Raw genomic sequence first — 15,549 nt, forward strand, 5'->3', positions numbered from 1 at the left:
AATGGCTAATTTTTCGGGGAGGAGTATGGTCTGAAGAATGTTCCTTACATACATGCCATTCTGGATGGGGGTCCCGGAGGAGGTGAGGAAATGGTTCCATAGCAGGCGGTCATGAGGAGGCTCAGTCAACTCAACAGGTGCCGTCTCTAAAAATGTAACAGGGTTCATGGTATGACCATATGCAAAGCTGAGGAGTGGGTTATTAAGTAATGTTATTTCATATCGGGTTAGCCTGGTCTGAGTCAGATGTTGGGTTTGGTGGGTGGTCAGCAGCGCTACAATGGTGTGGGACGAGTACACTGTAACCGGCTGATGGAGAGTGATGTTGGAAGCAGCCGTAACTAGGGAGTAAACGGCCGGGAGCATCTGCGAACAGGGGGTTAATCCCTTCGCTACGGGGTCCAACTTAATGGAATAATAAGCAACAGGCCTGCGTCTACCCCCATGAGTTTGAGTGAGCACAGCAGTAGCGCAGCCATCTTAAACATTCACGAAAAGCTGGAATGGACGGTTTTAGAGCAGACGGCCGAGAGCAGGCGCTCTCGAGAGGGATTTCTTCAATTCCTCAAAGGCTTCGTTCTGTTGCTCAGTTAGCTCTAGGGGCCACTTAAGTGCACTGGAAGCAAGAGGACTCAAGTGTTTTGTATACAGAGCAACATTGGGAATCCACTGTCTGCAAAAGTTTACCAGCCCAATGAAAGCACGCATGGCTTTCGGGGTAGATGGCGGGGTTGGGGGGGGGGGGGGTGGAGGTCGCAAGGATTAGGGTCACCCTTTCTGGTGTGAGCTGCCTTTCGGTAGCACTCAGAAGGGTTCCTAGAAATCTCACTTGTCGTTGGGCTCTCTTTACTTTTCGGCGCGGGATCAAGTATCCCCATGAATGCAGAGCATTCAGAAGCGTATTGGTGTCCTGCACGTTTGAGGTTTCTGACGGGCTTGCCAGTAGGAGGTCATCCACGTACTGTATTACCGTAGAGCCCCCGGGAAATTGTAAATCTTTAAGCTGCCTATGCAATATCTGCGAGAATATGGTGGGGTCTGCACAAGTCCTTGGGGTAACCTAGTCCAAGTGTACTGCTGGCCTTGAAAGGTAGATGCAGAAAGGTGGTGTGACTGTGGAGCAAGGGGTATTGCAAAAAGCGCATGCTGCAGATCAACTATAGTGAAAACTTGGGAATCCGGTGGAATATTGCTTAAAATCGTAGGGACCACTGGATGTATAGGCTGCACAATATCATGCTTTACTCTGGTTGGCTTGGAATCCCTGCATGACCCCAAAAATGCTCAACTGCGCTTTTCATGGCCTGCTTATTCCTATCGGGCCAGTCCATATCAGTTCTAATCGCCTTGGACACATCCTCGGGGAGGCACTGCGATATTATCGAAATAAACTGGGGCGAAGTATTGCCGGCATTATAGGCGGCACCTCTAGCGTTGGCTGCATCAAGGGAGCAGAGGCGTTCCCAAAAATCGCAACCGTCTTCTCCCGCCTTTGGGCGGCACTCAAGGACCTTAGCGATGTCTACAGGGCGCTGTAAAGCTTTCCTCAGAGGCTTTTAAAAAATCTTATCCATCTGGTCTGCGGGCGGGGTTGCGGTTGAAAAGGACTCCCAATTGGCATGGTCCCCTATAGCTTCCTTCTATTTCTCGGGTTCTGTTGGGAAATTACCCCGGGATTCCTCTCCCTCTGGGTTCAGAGACCCATTCTGGATTTTCATTGTCAGCACCTGAGTCGTAATCAGTAACGGTCTCGGGGTCTACCAGGGGCTCGTCCCCCACCAAAAGGTTTCGTCGCCTCCCAGGCTGGCGCCTATTATTCCCCCTTCGCCGAAGTTGTGCCCTGGTTCGGGAAGCCACTGGACGTGAGGATATTGTATGGGAAGGCGTATTTGACGGGAGCAGCGGAGGTTGGGCGGCGGTAACGTTATAGGGGGGTGGCGGCGCCGTGGGCCGGGGTCGAACACGGGCAACGGGGATATGCAATACCTCCTCCTCCTCCTCCTCAGTCTCATTATCATTAAAGAGCATGGGCAGTCCAGACAGGTCAATAGGTACCTCAGTTTTACTTTTGCCGGCTTCATCATCATTCTTCCGACTATCCTTAGCCCACCTATCTCTTTTTTCCCCCTGTCCTGTTCTTCCTCATTCTTATCGTGATCCTCACACAATCTTTTAAATATCTCCCACGGTTTCGAATTTCCCTCACTGTCACATACACTAATCCCTCTGCGACGTGCATTATGCTCCCAGCTACTTTGCTTAGATCTGTTATTTAAATCTTCGGCAGTTTTACTCCAATTGGGCATTAAAACCTTCCGTTTTTGTCCCGTACTACGCTTCCAAATTGCACCTTCTACCTTTAGACATTTATTCAAATCCCATGTCCCACTCAGAGGACAATTTCACTCCCCAATTTCTTATTTTGGCATGCCGATAACCTTCGGTAATCATTCTCTCTCTCTGAGTCATCTTTACAAAGTTTAAAAATGGCGTGTTATTTACAGACTTAGGTAATGTTTGTCCCATGCTTCCTAATCGGGTGGTCAGCCGCCTCCTTTTGTCACCCCCCACTTCAGGGTCCTGACCTTCGCGTGGGGGATTTCCCCTCTTAACAACCGGTCGAAGGCAGGGTGCTGAGACAGGCAAATTGTCACAATCTTCCCCAAAACGTATTTACAGCATCCGGACAGATTGCAGAGGAGAGCCACTTCCCCTGTGTTTGGCCAAACGTCCGCTCTGCCCTCTGCTGGTCAATTTACTGCGCTACACGCCCCGACACCCCACACCAATTAGAATGGTTACCAGCTCCAGAATGTAATAGGTTACTGCCACTAACCCGCTGAAATATTTGCTGTATCTCAGTCAAAGAAAAAATGTAATAGATCACTACCAATGATCCGCTGCCCAGTTTGTTACCACCGGCAGCTTTAATATTCTCAATATTCTCTAGCCCCTTACGTTACCTTTGTCGGGGACTCTAACCCCTTACCTTATACGTTCGGGACCCTAACCTCTCTTTTAACTTGTGGTACTCGGACGAACCTCAACTCAGGTTTCGAAAGGAGTCCGTTCGATAATTACCCGCCAGACGAGGGGATCGTCAAGGTGGGCAGTTAATGAGAGAGGTCAAGGGAAATCCTAACTTTTGGGCCCACCTGTCTCACGTCACCGCCACCGAGTCGACCGCTGACACCGTCTCACGAGACCCTCGTCTTGGACCCCTTGCTGGACCGACCGATGCAAAGACAAATGTACTATAAAAACACTAACACACGTAATTATTTTTCAAAACTTTATTCTTTACTCATAGCATGCTATGGGGATCTCCCAAAAGAGCCAGTCCAGACACTGCCCCCGAATGACACAGTTCTCCACAATTTATAACATTGATCAGGTAGTAGGAAATCTTACGATTACAAGTTTAGCTAATATTAGAATCATTTCAATCCCATGCTAAGATACAATTAGATGTCAAATAATCATTGGTCAGTTAGTTATAATTATTTTAAGCCAAAGCTAGCCCATCAGTTCCTCATTCCGACCCTTCCCCTTTTCTCCAGAACATTCTAGCCCCGACACTATACTTCCCATATTTAGCTGTACCTTGAGCTGCTTCTGCAAGATCGGATAATTCCTTATTTGAACTTTTGCCTGTCTTTAGAGAACAATGAGAAGTACGTCACCGGTTGCTGGGTAAAGTTTCTTTATGACTGTCCAAAACAGTAAGCTAAGGCGCCCACAAAGTGATTGATCATTAATTAATTATTGTTCTTCGTCTATACCCCTATTTACCTACCCCTTCACCCCATCAGAGGGTTGTCAGAGATTACAGCAGGGCATTGATAGGATGCAGAATTGGGCTGGGAAGTGGAAGGTGGAGTTCAACTCAGATAAATGTGAAGCGGTTCATTAAGGTAGGTCAAAATTGAAGAAAACATATTAATAATCATAAGAGTCTTGGCAGTGTTACGGACAGACGAGAGCTTGGACTCCGTGCCCATAGGACAGGCAAAGCTGCTGTGCAGGTGGTCAGTGTTGTTAAGAGGGTGTACAGCGTGATGGCCTTCATCAACCGTGGTATTGAGTGAATTAAAGAGCCGTGGGGTAATGTTGCAGCAAGAGACGACTATAGTTGGACCCCACTTGGAGTACTACGTTCAGTTCTGGTCACCTCACTGCAGGAAAGATGTGGATACTATGGAGAGAGTGCAGAGGAAATTTACAAGTGCGTTGCCTGGATTGGGGAGCACGCCTTATGAGAACAGGTTGAGTGAACCCGGCCTTTTCTCCTTGGAGCGACGGAGAAGGAGAGGTGACCTGATAGAGGTGTAAAAGATGGTGAGAGGAATTGATCGTGTGAATAGCCAGAGGCCAATTTTCCTCCAGGGCTGAAGTGGCTACAAAGAGTTCGCATAGTTTTAAGGTGCTTAGAAGAAGATACATGGGAAATGTCAGGGGTATGTTTTTCCACACAGAGAGCGGCGGGTGAGCAGAATGCACTGCCAGCAAAGGTGGAAGATGTTGATTAAATAGGTTCTTTCAAGAGAGATGAGTAGATGAAGCTTGGAAAATGGAGAACCATGCGGCAGGAAAATTCTCAGCAGTTTCTACAGCAGTTTATATGATCGATACAACACTTTGGGCCAAAGACCCTATAATGTGCCGTAGATTTCCGTGTTTCTCTGTTTTTATCAATACGTCCGTTAGAGGGAATAGAAAATCTGCATATTCATCTTTCTGGATCGGAGGACATGACGTTATCAGGTGTAATACATTTTATTTGATGTAAAATCAATACTGTCAGTAGTAGTAGAAGTTGTGCACTTGTTTATAAATTTGACCTGACAAATACTTCGAAGTTATTTCTTGTTGTATAAAAGGGATTGCAATTAAATGCCAACACCGATAAGAATATTGTTTTCGTGAATATATTAAGGTGTCTAGATTTTAAGTAGCAAAGTAATCGCACTGAAAGTAGCAATCACTTTAAAATGGATTACAAGCATCGTCAAATTATGCTACCTCAATATAAATGTACAATTTAATTCAAAACAATCATATGGAATTCTTCCAGCATTTATTATATTAGTTCCATAGTCTGTCGCTAATATTTGAGCACCGCACCCTTTATTGTGTATATATTGAACAATTCTACAACCGCGTACTTTACAGACAATAACATATAGAAAGTGCAAGCAAAAGAGGGCACATTTAGTTTTTTTTTTGGTCTTCAACGGGCTGATGTGAAGTATGGGAATGAACCGTCGACGATTCGAGCTGCAAGTGATTTGGAAATCCTGGTGTGCTGTCGGTCATTTCATCATTGTCGTCAGTCGAAGAGAAAACATGGAAAGCCAGATGCAAGCGAATCTACGACTGGGCCTCTGTTCGAGCGAAAATGAGCGGCATCAAATTGAATAGAAAAACACAGTTTCACCAAACAAAGTAACTTTTGGGACAATGTTCAATGTGGAGTCAAAACAAACAATTTCTTTGGAACAGCCATTGTTCGCGACAGATTGTCTGCAATATTTCTGGCTTACACAACCAGTCCGCTTCGACTTTTAAAAAAGTAGTATATTAAAAGAACATATGGAGTGTGCAATGTCACATAATTCGCTTTAACCTTGGAAATCATGTTCTGCACGCATAAAAACAGAGCTTCTCATAGGCCACTGACGGAAACTTGATGTATTTTTGGAAACAGAGTGTTAAACAGACACAAAAATACATCAGAAAATACGAGGCAACCAATGAATATATTCTTCTGGTTACTGTGGATAGGCTAGAATAAAGGAAAGAACACGTCTTGTTTGTTCTGAACAATATCGGCAATTCAGGGTAGCAGAATATCAATACAACCACTGTCCGTCACGTTCACACTGTCTAAGGAATAAATTACGTCACTCACAACATCATTGCGATCGTCAGGAACCAGATCATGGAGCGATCATATATAAAACTTTATTTCCGACGAATGCCCCTGTACAGCAAATTACTTGGGATGATGAACTATTTTCTCATACTCCAAACATGCTCATTTATTTCATATTTAAAGGACGATAATTCAAAGTGATTTAAAAGGAGGAAATCAATGATTTATTAAATTGAATGCTGACTACAGACTTCATTAACACTCTTCCTGCAACGCAAGATCCTCACAAAACCACGAGATTGTTCAATCACATCAATACACACATAGAAGGACAATTTTCTTTGCTGTTTATGATTACAGACAGATTGAACCAAAGTAGAGCAAAATGAAAATAAGTGTACTGACCATGAATATTGGAAAACAACCCTTCAGGGTCTTGTGGATCATGACATGCACTATATAGATAGTCGTTGGTGTAATATTCGGCTTCATTAATGGAAGGAATGGATCCAGTAACTAAAATTCAATGAAAGAGATAATCAAGGTATTTGTTTGGTATTTTTCTTGTTTTTGTAATGAACACATCATTAAATCATCGCGTCAATGACTGTATCATCTTTACCTTATATGGCATAATCGTTGAATACCGTTCAATAGAAAGTGTAAAGGAAGATGCGTGTTCCGCCTTCAATTGCTAATGAAACAATCGATATGTGTTTATGGAATCGATTTTATTGCTAACTCGTGTGTGTATTGCTCTTGTTAACGCTTTCATTGACGGATGAAGGTGACTAAGACAAGCCTGCTGGAGGAGAATGAGGAAATATGTAGATAGAAAGACAGATAGATTGATAAAGTAATACAATGCAAAGGTATTTATCTCGGCCTTCCTTTAAGTGGGGACAGTTAATGTTATCGGTTACAGTTCAGTCGATATATTAAGCAAAAATAAAATCAGCTGAAGTGACTAAAGTCGTCATCCAATTAGCAGAACATTTTTATAGGGAAAAATAGTTCAAGTTCCTAGTTAAGTGTCTTCGTACAAGAATGTGAGTAGGTACGTCCTTGGAAAGTTTGGTAGAGTGAGCCATAGTTCGTGGTGGGTAAAGTATTGGAGAGGATAGTCAGCGACATAATTTACCTGCTTAAACCACACTCAGAATATCACGCTCAGTTCTGGTCAGCTCATTTTAGAAAGGTATGAATCCTCAGAGATAGTGTAGAAGAGATTGAACACAATGATTCCCGAACTAGGGGCAACAATTTATAATTATAGATTGTTCGAGCTGGACCTTTCCTCCTTAGAGGCTTTTCCCAGATCGGAAGTGGCTAATATGAGGAAGCTACCTTTAACCTGATTCGAAGAAAGAACGCAGTGTTGTCAGTGGTAATTTTGCTAGATAGATAGGGGTGAAAGCGTGGAACGCCCTTTCGCGCTGGTATTGGAGATAGATATATTAGAGCCATTTAAGAAACTTTTATGTGGCCACATGTGGTCCATTGCTTTATGTGAAAGCAACTAAAGAATGTGTAGGAAGGGAGAGCAAAATTGATCGGGTGTAAGTTAACAGGTCGGCACAACACCGTGAGCATAAGGAACCGTACTGTGCCATATTGCTCGATGTTCAATGTTCTCCGTTCTGCATTCTACTGGCGAACAGGGAAAAGTTCAGAATTCGGAATTGCTGAGAAAAGTGCGAGTTATTTCAGGAAAGAAGAAAGGGAATGCCTCTAATACTCTAAAATATTGGAGACTATATCAGCAGATGCTGGCAGAGTATGCTTCAGATTTCTATTATCCATTGAGCTTCCGTACGTTGATCATGAGTAATATCATACCACTCCAGACTCCACACTCAGACAGCTGATACCTGGTTCTCAGCATCCTTCACAATTCATATCTATTGTGCCGTCGAACAATCTATATGGCTTTTCATCATCTACTTACCGCATCTACTTATGTCCTCGAAGCTTCTGACTTAATTTCTCACGTGCCATAAGGTTTCCTTTCCCCTCATCCGGTCTCGCCTATCACCTGCCAACCTGTACTCCTTCCCCATGCTCCATCTCCTTATTTTGGCTTCTGTAACTCCTTTACAGAGCTAATAAAGTGTTTTGGTTCGAAACGTTGACAGTTCATTCTCCACCATAGGTGCACCTTGATCTGCTGAGTTCCAGTAGAACATTGTGTGCTTTGCTCAAGATTTTCAGCATCCGCAGAATCTCTTGTGTTTATTGTATAACATCACACTATTACTTTTGTTACAATTTCATTTCTGAAGTTCCTATACAGCCGCGCGCGCGCGCGCGTGTGTGTGTGTGTGTGTGTGTGTGTGTGTGTATGTATGTGTGTGCGTGTATGTGTGTGTGTGTGTGTGTGTATGTATGTGTGTGTGTGTGTGTATGTGTGTGTGTGTGTGTGTGTGTATGTATGTGTGTGTGTGTGTGTGTATGTGTGTGTGTGTGTGTGTGTGTGTGTGTGTGTATATGCGTGTATGTGTGAGTGAGTGTATGTTTGTGTGTGTATGTGTGTGTGTGTGTGTGTGTGTGTGTGTGTGTGTGTATGTGTGTGTGTGTGTGTGTGTGTGTGGTTTATTATTATTGCTTGATTTTGTTACCAATATTGGATGAATTGAGACGGTATCAATTTGTACATAGCGGATTCCGTGTCATACTACACACCTGAACCTTGCATCTCAGTAAATTTCTTGAATGGTGGAATATTCTCAATTTCCTCGTAAATTGCTTGGTAAAAGTCAGCAGGTGATCCATAGCCACTCATTAGTGCATCTAATAAAGAGAGAGTGGGGATGAACATCAGCATAAACGAATTTGTACATGAACATTATGCTTAAACTAAAATTAATTAAAATGATCTTAGTCAAGGTGAAGAGTTAGTGAACGTGATCGTTGAATCAACCGATGGGTGGATGATGCCTCTGGCCAATCAACCGAATAAGTTTGGCATCAGAAAGATGAAAAGAAGGGTACGGAATAATGAGCATATTTCCGATTATTGTTTAATAGTGAATACACATCACATTTGAATCGATGACAAGTTTAATATTATGATTAGATAGATGCGAATGCCATCATTAATGGTAGTGGATGAAGACAGGATGGAAATTTAGAGGTCACTCCAGAACATGACAGAGAAAGCCTGGCTGTGTTGAAGAAATATAACAGCATCGTGAATATGGAATGATGAAATGATAAGATGATGAAGAATGGGGAAAATGCCTCCTCTTACTTCGATTGGGAGAACCGAATCAGAATATTCGAGGATACAGAGCAGATTCTTGAAATTTATACTTCCAGGTGTTCAGAGCATGGATGTATTACAGTGAGATACACAGTAAGGTAGCCACTTAACAAATCAGATTTAACCATTTTCCATTACTACATAATGAAAATTTATCATAACTCCACGATCACTAAGGGCCAGTGAAAACCACCATTACAAATGTCCCACGGAAGGCAAATAAATTCCCAACAAAAGCGATGAAAACATATTTAAGTTTAGTCATGTTTGCACAAAGATCATGTTTTGGGAAACCCCAAAAAAACTGAAAACGTCACAATAAAACGTCGATGTGAAGATTGGCCCTCACCACTGATTGCTGACCGTCTCCTTGCTATCGTCACCAGTATCAATAACTCAATGATGAATACAGATCCAAGGGTTATGCAGACAGTGACCATGATGGATGGGGTCCAGTTTCCAAAATCTTAAAACGAAAAGTAAAAACATGTATTTCGATAAACACGAAACAAACACTATACATCCAATGCAACGAAATTTTGAGCGATCTTTAATGAACTTAATCATACATTCAGTTATCACGATTTTTAAAAGTTATATCCCTATGTATTTCATGACAGAAAGAGCGGAGCGGAGACACAAAGACTATTTCACAATAAAGCCTGATATGTCAAAAGTATTTCCCAGCACAATAAACCTTCTCTCCTCCACCTGGTATCAGATCAGGATAAACACCCCAAGTAACGTCGTGTTCAAATTCCATTTCCCCGCACATTGCTGGATTGAAACAGCAGGAAGGAAGGTGAGTTTAATTATAAGAAAACATTTCCAGGAAAAAAAAAATATTCCATCGTACTTATCCTTGCATTTCTTGTTAACCGCCTTTAATCAGCACAGAGAGATTTAGCTAGTAATGGTACACGGTTAAGTGTACACTCAATGAATTCAGAAAATATTGGAAAGCTGCCGATTATTATCACTGACACTCTGATTGTAACCAGCAGCTGCGGAATTATTTTCATTCCAATTATGTACTTATACGCCAGGCCCACATAGCGAGGTTGGTCTTTATGAAGGCAGAGCAATACTGAGGAAATGGGATCTTATACCCTTACTATTTCTTCCTGCACGGGTGCATGCAGGGTCCAAAAATAAGACTGAGCACTTGCACTGTTGCAAATCGTCACCAAATCTCGAATACTATTTCGGGTCCGACATATTATTCAACTATATTGCCGTTGAGCACACATTATATGCAGCGCCTTCGCAGGATAACTAAGTAATCATCAGACCATGCTCGCTTCTCACTGATGCGATGTACCGGAGCCTTGGGTCCTCACAACTGGGCTCAGAAATAATTATTACCTCTCAACCACCATGCTCCTGATAGGGTGCATTACTTCAATTATTCCAGTGGTAAACTGATTCCACAACCTATAATTTCTTTCAAGGGTTACATAACTCTTGTTCTCAGCATTAATTTTTACTGATCAACTTGTTGACATTTTTTTCTGATTTTGCATTTGCGTACTTAGTTGCTTTTTGCTATTTGTTATTTTTCCGCGCTTGTTTCTGAGTAGTTCTTTAAAGTTTCTGTTGCGTTTCTATACATGTACAATGAATGCCGTAAGAAAACGAATCTCAAGGCAGTATATGACGATATATGGATATTTAGTAACAAATTTCCTTTGAACTTTAATATTTAGTATCTGCAAACACCAAAACTTTCTCAAGAGTATTGGACGAGCAACTAGTTGATTCACAGAAAATGTCTGACCGGGAGTGGAGATCATGTTTTTAACAATTTTGCATATTCCTGCTTAAAATATTTGAGAAGACGATCAGGATCCCATACAGTTTCTAAAGTATCTATTGTGAACTCAGCAATTAGGAAATACGAATAATCAATTCTTGATATCTGCAGCATAGATGCGAAATGTAAGCGTCAAAATCCATACCTGAATTGTTGCGTTCAGTAGGAGTCACTCTGGAACCTGTGTACATATTGCAAAGAAGTTTCAGAAAACGCATCTCTATTGGTGTTTATATTGGATATTTCTCATTCCGAAATTAACAAATCATTTGAAGAGAAATTGGAAATGTCAGACAAAGCACAGAGCATACCAGAACAAAGAACGATGACATCTTCTTTGTGATCACAGTCGTGTTGACCAAATGATGAGGAACGACAGCTGGACAGAAAAGGTTCACTTCCCGTGCATTTTACTTCATCAAGCCAGACAGGACCGGCTGCCTGGGTCATTTTAACATCTTCTGGAGCCCAGAGAGCAAGGCCACACCTTAGCTGTCTGCAGACGACATTGGCATCAGCCAGATCCCAAGAGTCGTCACACACCGTGCCCCAGCTGTCATTAAACCAGACCTCAAGCTTTCCGGAGCAGTTGTGATTGCCGCTAACAAGACGCAATGGAACATCTAGGCATGAAACAATAAAATTGAGATTTATTTAATAATTAGTCTGGGAATCTGAAGTTCGTCAGAGAGAAAATAGAACTAATTATAGAACGCAAGGGCAGGCACCTCGGCCCACCATTTCTTTATCCAACACTGCCAAATTATACCACCTCTCTTCTGCCGCACATAATCGATATCGCTCAAATATTTACACTTGCCTACTCCAGCTGAAAGCCTTTTAATCACGATAACTGTAAATATTTCTATTATCACTCCTCAAAATCTGCTCCAAGCAATATCATTCTCAATTTACGAATAAAGGTTTTCCTCTACCACTTCATTTAAGCCGTCATCTGTCACCTTAAATACGTCCATTAATATTTGATTTTTTTTTACAATGGTTCAGACTCTCTACCTGGCCTGTCTCACCTAATGATACGTATCTATTAGGACTCATTTTAGGTGCAGAATGAGTCCCAAGTGTTTCCATTCCTTCTTATCCAGGCCGACTCTGAGTAAATCTCTTTTATAAACCCCACATGCTTCTTGAAATGCGACGAATGGAAATATAAATGATATGAAATCATTGCTTTTCATATCCACAAATAGTTTATGAAGTCCATTTTTTGTTGAACGAACAGGCAATATATCTTATTCTTATCATTAGTGTCCGATTAATGAAGGCATTACGTCACAGACCTTGCTCTTCAACTCATACTTCATCATGAAATGCTGAAAGACATGATGAAGGACAAAACCAATTTCACTGTCAGCCAGTTTGTTTTTTGTCTTCAGTTCATACCGGCGAAACAAAAAACACTCGAATACAGCTCATGCACATCTTTCAACTCCAACCATAAATTGTGGGCGTTATATATACGTCGTCCTATGTTCCCTCTAGTTAACCACTTGTGTTATTTTGGTTATGTATTACAGATTGCCTTGCTCTCTCATTTTCTCATATTTCCAACGAAATAGATATCTTTTATCTTTTGATCGTAGCCTTTATTCATCTTTCTATATTGCCCAATAGCCCAATCGTCTTTATGTATCCTGCGGTTTACATATATTTACTTCATTTGTTTTATCCAAATCAACAATGTCTCTCGCCTTTGACTATCTCCATACTTTCCCTCGTTCACTTCCCTCCTTCCAAGGTAATACCGATTCCCAAGTCCGCCCAGCTGGTCAGAAGACAATTCCTGCATATCATTTATAATCTTGCCTGATAACAAATGTTCCCGATGAATTCCAATTAACTCCCTCTATCTTCTGTCTGGACATGGAATTCGTCACAATTCACTCCCCTTTGGCAGTGCTCAACAGAGTCGTGGGAAACCAGGATTCTGGTCAATGCGCGCCCAATTTCGTAGAGGGCAAGAGGAACGAAATTTATTTTTCTGATAGCGGCATTAATACAAGGTTTTCTGATTTCAGCAAAGAAGTTTTCGAATTCGTCACCTTTTAAAGGGAAAGAGGAGAATGCGTTTTCTTGCAAGCAGCCTCTTTCAGTGATTCCTTCCGTCATATTGGTTTCTGTTGACAAAATAAATATTTTGACGAATTTATACATAAATATGTAAAACGTAAATAGATATAAGACTGTCTTATTTACCTTCGCAAGCAACTCCTGCATCCTCAGTATGGTCACACTGGTGTTTTCCCCACGGTTGCGACTGACACTGCCAAAGGGTCGATTCGTGTGAAGTACATTCAATCTCATCCAACCATATAGGTCCACGTCCCTTTCCAAATTGATATGAGCCAGGATAAATAGAATTCATTGGTCCACATTTCATTTGTTTGCAAATCACTTCTGCAGACTTGCCATAAAGGTTCGTGGAACAGACTGTTCCCCAGGTCCTGTTGTACCACACTTCAATTCGTCCTTTGCATCGACTACCTCCGTCCTGCAGGCGCAACTTTTTGTGCTCTGATAAGGATGCATTTGAAGACAAAAGTTGTCGCAAAATTAGCATACAATGGGAAACGCGTTTTTTTCTACTTCTGCAACAGAAATTAGTCGTGTGTGTGTGTGTGTGTGTGTGTGTGTGTGTGTGTAGAACATAGATAAAAAAATAAAATGAGCACATTCAGTAGGAAGTTATTGATTAGCAAAATTAAACGAACCCAGGAAGCACGGAGTGATATATTGTGCTGAATTACTGAAAGGAGGGTACGGGTTAGTGACGGAAAATTGAGGAATAGAAGATCGAGCGTCTGATACTGGAATCTTATTGGATTCACCAACAATTGAGAATGGTAAATATTTGAATTCATTTAAGGAAGAAGTATGAAGAGCAGGGAGAATCTGTCCATCCTCTGTCCTTAACGAAAAGTATGAATTGAGACATTGGAAATATTTTGACCGACAGAAACCGTCACTTGCTCTTCAGGGCAACAAAAAACGTGGTTAAGTGTTTTGACTGTCCCTCAGTACCTCATTCTTAAGACCGCACCTACTAAATCCAGACTAGTAACAGACTGTGATGAAATAAAGGCGAAATTACAATATTATTTTCATTTATTCTATCCCCCGATTCGATAAGAGTGTTTAAAACTGATTTTAGGATTTATTTGTGTATATATATAATATATATTCCAGGCATTATCTTCGGAGATTCTAATGTAATCACCTACATTATTTAATCGCATGCAAATCACCTTGTTTTGAATTCGGAAAAGCTGACCTCACATTAGCTTCTGGCTTTTTGCCACTTCATTTAGCCACAGCTACTCTGATTGTGTTATCTGTCTTTTATTCCTTTCTGCGGCAATACAACTCAATAGAATATTCGTCTTCTCTGGACACACTACAGCCTTCTAGTCTCGGTATCAAATTTCTACCGTTGGCTCTTTTAGTTGATTTTGTTTACAGATATTATTTTACTCCTGACTTTTTTCCCAATTAATTCAGTAAGTGAGAAGAAGAGGTAAAGAAACATGGGGAAAAAGAAACAATGGGAATTGAAAGACAATGCTATGTTTTTGAATCTTTTTTTTTTTGGATTTTATTATACGGAATTTCCATCGATCCGATTTGATAAATTGTATTATTCTGTCTCTCTTGATTTGGACTGCTATGTTATTTCTAGTCATTAGATGGCCCTGCTTACTGGCATGTTCACAGCAACTTACTACTGCTTTGCTAAGTAATTGAATTTCATCATAAGATCAGGTATTTAAGAATCGCTTGCATATTTTAGTCTGAAACACTTTGCTACGGGTCGAAGGAACTTGAATCAATATTTGAATCTATCTTTTGTAAGAACGCCTAGCAGTATTTTTTTTTTCACAGCTCCTCGAGTAGTGTAACGAGTTGGTGAACAGTCAGTCAACCATCAAACTACACCGATACATAGACTGGAGATTATTTATTTGCCTCGCTTGAGTAAAGAAAACGGGGAAGCACTTGAGCGACGGCAGAAGAATTATTAGGCAGAATCAATACTGAAATCAGGATGATTAATGTTATGACATTAGTAATGGGAAATATAAACATTCCAGATACATAGGGAATAAGTTTAATGCTTCTGCGTACGTGTGCTCCACGCATTATCAACATTTAGACAGTTCATTCTGGCCCAATCGTCTCCTGTCCAGTTTTACATTATTTATTACATCTCCGTAGTCATGGCGTGCTGCACAGACAAAGAAAAGTAAATTTAAAGAAAATTGAAATGTTCTTTACCAGAGCATGTCAATGTCACAGCTTCTTTTTGACTGCAGTCATGTTCGGCCCATGGTGCTGATGGACATTCCCAGAGAAATGTTTCGTTACCCGAGCATCTCACTTCATCTAACCAAACTGGGGGAGAGCGTCTTCCGCAGTAACCGTGAGTTTTATACTCCAAAGCATATCCACAACCCAGTTGTCTGCAGACCACGTTGGCGTCGACCAGATCCCAGGAGTCGTCACAAACCATGCCCCAAGATCCACGGTAATAAACCTCTAGCTGACCAGCACATGGATCTTCACTTCCGGAGAGTCGTAACT

The 15,549-nt window shown here is 41.5% G+C and overlaps 1 protein-coding gene and 1 long non-coding RNA gene across 2 annotated transcripts; both read right to left on the reverse strand.

Moving 5' to 3' along the window:
* Positions 1 to 4,677: 4,677 nt before the first annotated feature.
* On the reverse strand, positions 4,678 to 8,632 carry LOC140207689 (uncharacterized). Its single transcript, XR_011888623.1, has 3 exons — positions 8,558 to 8,632; positions 6,281 to 6,391; positions 4,678 to 5,384 (listed from the first exon to the last, which is right to left on the reverse strand). It is a non-coding gene; the product is annotated as an uncharacterized lncRNA (long non-coding RNA).
* A 2,392-nt stretch (positions 8,633 to 11,024) lies between these two features.
* On the reverse strand, positions 11,025 to 15,311 carry LOC140207998 (scavenger receptor cysteine-rich type 1 protein M130-like). The gene is made up of 5 exons (XM_072276531.1): positions 15,244 to 15,311; positions 13,168 to 13,485; positions 13,014 to 13,088; positions 11,262 to 11,573; positions 11,025 to 11,131 (listed from the first exon to the last, which is right to left on the reverse strand). The coding sequence occupies exons 2-5, from the start codon at positions 13,349 to 13,351 to the stop codon at positions 11,025 to 11,027; spliced, it is 678 nt and encodes a 225-aa protein (XP_072132632.1). The 5' UTR covers positions 13,352 to 13,485; positions 15,244 to 15,311.
* Positions 15,312 to 15,549: the final 238 nt, after the last annotated feature.

Source organism: Mobula birostris, chromosome 13 (genome assembly GCF_030028105.1).
Source record: "Mobula birostris isolate sMobBir1 chromosome 13, sMobBir1.hap1, whole genome shotgun sequence".
Classification (NCBI taxonomy): Eukaryota; Metazoa; Chordata; class Chondrichthyes; order Myliobatiformes; family Myliobatidae; genus Mobula; species Mobula birostris.

Bases quoted from the DNA above. Each gene is read 5' to 3' on its own strand.
- LOC140207998 (XM_072276531.1), bottom strand. From the start codon at position 13,351: ATGAAATGTGGACCAATGAATTCTATTTATCCTGGCTCATATCAATTT. The intron at 13,089-13,167 runs GTAAATAAGACA...TTTTGTCAACAG, and splicing joins TGCAGGAGTTGCTTGCGAAG to AAACCAATATGACGGAAGGA. The intron at 11,574-13,013 runs GTGACGAATTCG...TTTCATGCCTAG, and splicing joins CTCCTCTTTCCCTTTAAAAG to ATGTTCCATTGCGTCTTGTT.